This window comes from Tribolium madens, unplaced genomic scaffold (assembly GCF_015345945.1).
Source record: "Tribolium madens isolate multiple individuals breed KSU strain unplaced genomic scaffold, Tmad_KSU_1.1 Scaffold_11;HRSCAF=98;Tcas5.2_LG3b, whole genome shotgun sequence".
NCBI classification, from domain to species: domain Eukaryota; kingdom Metazoa; phylum Arthropoda; class Insecta; order Coleoptera; family Tenebrionidae; genus Tribolium; species Tribolium madens.
This window is the reverse complement of record NW_025400975.1, coordinates 9163529-9168050: the sequence shown is the minus strand read 5'-3', so window position 1 is coordinate 9168050 and position 4522 is coordinate 9163529. Positions and strand designations below refer to the sequence as shown.

Sequence of the window (4522 nt, the reverse complement as noted above, 5' to 3'; positions counted from 1 at the left end):
GACAAAAAATACCAAATATGGTCGAAAATGGTTGCTAAAACAAGTCAAAAAAAACATCAAATTAAGTCATCATTTTTAATTTTATCAAGTGTTTTAATATCGGGTGACTGTAAATGATTGTCATTTTTTCAAGTTGATGTCAAATCTAAAGCTTTAGTTTGGCAACCTTGACTTTCAAATTCAAACGTCAAACTTTTATACATATATAAGAAATTTAGATGAATTACTGTCGTCCATAGATTTTTTTGTCACAAACATTAGTAGTTTTCCGATATTTTGCAAAAATTAATTAAAAACTACCCAAAAAGGTATTGACTTTGACCTATTTTTGCATTTTTTTAGCGTTTAACACGATTTTGAGCAGACTTGTGAGATTTATGTAATAAATGTGAATCTTCGACAGTAATAAAAAAATTATTTGGTAACTTTTATAGCTCAGATGTGGTGAATTTAATTGTTTTGAGCTGGCCACACTGCACATAATAATGTAGCGCCATCTTATCACGTTTATTTGAAAAAAAAATTTTTTAATGAGTAATAATAAATCACAAAGCAGTTTTTACTGTTTGCTGCACTTTTTTCTAATCACTGTATCTTTAATTAATGAATTTAATTGAGGGGGGGATGATGTCAAGGTCAAGTGTCAAAAAATGACATCTAACCTAACAAAAAATCCGGTTTTAAAATAAAAAATGCAGCCAAATCGCGGGGACGAAGGTGACCCAAGACACCGCCAATCTGTAACTCATAGTAATTTCAAGCAAAATTTTAATTAATTAATTTCAGTACAAATTTAGTCCAGAAGAAGTGAGAGTTATAAAAGAATGTAATCGGGAAAGTTTCTATCAACGGTGTTTGCCCCTGGGTGCCATTCTAGGCGTCTCCACATATTACGGCGTCAAGACAGGTGAGTCACAATCGTAATAACCCCACATTCAGTGTCATTTTTAGGTTACCTTCGTGGTAATCCCCGATTTGGGGCATTCCCCAAAGTCACAGTTTCGGTAATCGTGGGATACTTTCTCGGGAAATTCTCATATCAGTCAAAATGTGCGGAGAAACTCATGCAACTACCAAACAGTCAAATTGGTGAAATGTTGAGGAGACGAAGACAGGGGACTTTCCAAGAGAGGTTTGGTGTTTTGTATTGAAAATTAACACTAAGTTGGGGATTTTAGTCTAGAACCGGGTTTTGGGCCAGGGATGTCTTTGGGGCCTTTTAGTGGGATATCATCAAGTGATACATACACCGATTTGGGGCCTGGTAGTCTCGATCTTGACACTACTAGGCCACAATATGACGGATTAGATGACGCTCAAAGACCCTCAATTGATAGTAAATAAAACTCGTGTGTGATTTTTCATAAAACAATTATTTCAGACCCAATTTATGAAGAAGAAATGCCCCCAGTTCAGAAACATGTGACCACTTACGATGAATTAAGAAAGAAAAATAGAGAAGAATACCAAGAGAAACGAACTTTGAGTTATAGGGAACCGGCAAAGAGCCCCCCTGTATCATCCCCAACACCCCCAGATGTCTCAAATAAAAATAAATACGGGGACGTGTGGGAGTAATTAAGTATTAAACTGTAACAAAGTGTTTAATAAAACTGTAGTAACGTGAAATAATCATTGCAAAAATTAATTAAAAACTACCCAAAAAAGTATAGAAGTAGGCCTATTTTTGCATTTTTCCAGGGTTTAACACGTTTTTGAGCAGACTTGTAAGATTTATGTAAAAAATGTGAATCTTCGACAGTAATAAAAAAATTATTTGGTAACTTTTTTAGCTCAGATGTGGTGAATTTAATTGTTTTGAGCTGGCGACACTGCACATAATAATGTAGCGCCATCTTATCACGTTTATTTGAAAATTATTTTTTTAGTAGTAATAAATCACAAAACAGTTTTTACTGTTTGCTGCACCTTTTTCTAATTAACTAATGAATTCTAATTAGGGGAGCAGTGTTGCCAGGTCTGGTGAAATTTCACCAGATCTGGGGATTTTTGTACTATTAAAAACAAAAATTAACCCGTCACGCCAAACACAAGGTGGTCACCCTCAGGTGAAAAAAATTGCAAGATTTTGCTAAAACAAGCCAAAAAAACATCAAATTAAGTCATAATAACAGAAATTACACTTGTAACATTCCAGAAATTTTGTTCCACAGTTAAATTCTTGGTCGCAAGACTCAATTTGCATCTTCTTACCTTAAATAAAAAGATAATCAAATAAATAACAATTTTTGATCAGAGACCTTAAAGTGAGGTTAGGAATATTTTATGGCCAAACCACCTTAATTATTGTTATAAAATGATTGAAAATGTGTAAATAAATGACGAAAATTACACACTGAAGGAATAAAATGACAAACACCTATTTTTCAACAAACTTTTTATAAATTATGACAGCTGTCATCTCGCTATTTTTGTTAAAACAATATATATAATACTCTACTATTATATATATATGGTTAAAACATGTTGGTTCTGCAACTCTTTATACAATTTACTGGCGCAAGCGTGGTACACTTTTATTTTTCATTTGATTTTTTAAGTAAATTCGGTCAAAAATTATTAATTTTGGCATTTTGTACGTTTTTTTAGACATGAATAAATTCATATGCTAAATTTTGTCAAAAAGAAGTTAGAGGTAGTTTTGTTTTTCACTCAACAAAATTAAAATAGGTCAAAAATACATTATTTTGTCCATTTCTGAGCGTTTTTGGCCAGAAACAGAACTATTTTGCAAAATTTACCACTTACGATGAATTAAAAAAGAAAAATAGAGAAGAATACCAAGAAAAACTGTAACAAAGTGTTTAATAAAACTAGTAACTTGAAATAATCATCAATGGTGTATTTTCATGTGCTTTTGTAAGTAAAACTGAAACTTCCCTTTGTAGTCACACTGATCGCACTGAAACCACTTGACGTCCTCGGCATGTTGTTGGGTGAGATGCCGTTTCAGGAAATACTGAAACCGTGTCGTGAAAAAACAATGCGGACATTCGAAAGTTTTCGTTGAATGTGTTTTAAGATGTTTTTTTAAATTTGCTTCATTTCGACTTTTGTAGGGACAAATGTGACATGGGTGGAAACCACTCTCATTATATGTGTGTCTCATGTGAACATGTTGTTTCAGGGAGAATTTCAACTTGGCTTTATAATCGCATTGGTCACATTTGTACCATTCAATCGCTTCCATTGCTGTATGTCGTCGCAAAATGTGTCTTTTTAAATCCCCTGAATATCTGGTAGTGAAAGAACAGTGGGGGCAATCGTGTGAAGGGATAAGTTTCGACTTGAGAAGAGCAACAGCGACATGTTTAGTCTTGATGTGTTTTTTCAGGGCGAATGTGAACTTTGCTTGGTAGTCGCATTGGTCGCATTTGTACCATTGGATGGTTTCAGGGGCTGTATGACGTCTAATAATGTGTCGTTTCAAATCGACATGATGGCGTGTCTTGAAGGGGCATTGGGGGCACTCATGTGAGACTATAGTTTCAGGGGCTGCGTGATTTGTCGAAATGTGTCTTCGTAAATTTCTCTCTTTCTCAGTTTTGTACTGACAAAGATGGCAATAAAATAAAGTCGTTTCATTCTCGGTTTTGTGCTTAAGTAAGTGTTTGGTTAAGTTGGCTTCACTGTTGGTTTTATACTGACAGAAATTGCAGTAAAATAAGTACATTTTGTCGTCGAGATTGTGGACTTGTTTCAGGTGCATTGTAAAGTCGAGTTTAATTCGGGCCTTGTAATCGCAATGATCACATGCGAATTTTTGTTCATAGTTTCGGATTTTTCCAGAGTTTTGGGGGGTTGTGTGTTTTAAAGCGTGTCTTCGCAAATTCCATTTCTTCTTACATTTGTATTCGCATAAATTGCATTGAAATAACTTCTCAGATTTGTTAGTAATGTGCGAGAGAGAGTGTCTTTTTAAATTCCAACTATTTTTTGTCTTGTATTCACACGAATTGCAGTTAAATACTTTTCCTTCTCTTGACTTTACAAGTTCACATTTCGAGTCATGTCTCAGATAATGTAAAATTGAAAATGTCCTAAAATCACACTTATTGCACGTATAAAGTTTTGGTTCTAGTATCCCCCCTTCTGGGGGCTTCTCTAAATGTGTTTTGTTATGATAGTAGAGATAAGTCTGTAGATCTGTACGAAAATAACAGAAATTGCACTTGTAACATTCCAGAAATTTTGTTCCACAGTTAAATTCTTGCTCGCAAGACTCAGTTTGCATCTTCTGACCTAAAATAAAACGATAATCAAATAAATAAGAATTTTTGATGAGAGACCTTAAAGTGAGGTTAGGAATATTTTATGGTCAAGCCAGCCCAATTAATGTTATAAAATGATTGCAAAATGTGTAAATAAATGACGAAAATTACACAATGAAGGAATAAAATGACAAATACCTATTTTTCTACAAACTTTTTATAAATTATGACAGCTGTCATTTCGCTATTTTTGTTAAAACATGTTGGTTATGCAACTAATTATACGCAAG

General features: G+C 33.8%; 2 protein-coding genes and 1 long non-coding RNA gene across 4 annotated transcripts; 1 reads left to right on the top strand and 2 right to left on the bottom strand.

Annotated features, from left to right (window-relative positions):
- Positions 1 to 523: 523 nt before the first annotated feature.
- Positions 524 to 1633, top strand: LOC123015811 (OCIA domain-containing protein 1). The gene is made up of 5 exons (XM_044415842.1): positions 524 to 740; positions 787 to 907; positions 952 to 1132; positions 1179 to 1336; positions 1382 to 1633. Exons 1-5 carry the CDS (start codon positions 693 to 695, stop codon positions 1576 to 1578), a joined length of 705 nt encoding a protein of 234 aa, XP_044271777.1. The 5' UTR covers positions 524 to 692; the 3' UTR covers positions 1579 to 1633.
- LOC123015883 lies at positions 1592 to 2412 on the bottom strand. The gene is made up of 2 exons (XR_006413409.1): positions 2262 to 2412; positions 1592 to 2214 (listed from the first exon to the last, which is right to left on the bottom strand). It is a non-coding gene; the product is annotated as an uncharacterized LOC123015883 (long non-coding RNA).
- Positions 2413 to 2811: 399 nt separating this feature from the next.
- LOC123004089 (zinc finger protein 142-like) lies at positions 2812 to 4522 on the bottom strand. 2 transcript variants are annotated; one of them, XM_044397213.1, is made up of 2 exons: positions 4431 to 4522; positions 2812 to 4263 (listed from the first exon to the last, which is right to left on the bottom strand). In XM_044397213.1, exon 2 carries the CDS (start codon positions 4253 to 4255, stop codon positions 2855 to 2857), a length of 1401 nt encoding a protein of 466 aa, XP_044253148.1. In that variant the 5' UTR covers positions 4256 to 4263; positions 4431 to 4522; the 3' UTR covers positions 2812 to 2854. The 2 variants fall into 2 exon arrangements, with proteins under 2 accessions (XP_044253148.1, XP_044253141.1); XM_044397206.1 differs by having other exon boundaries at positions 4311 to 4486.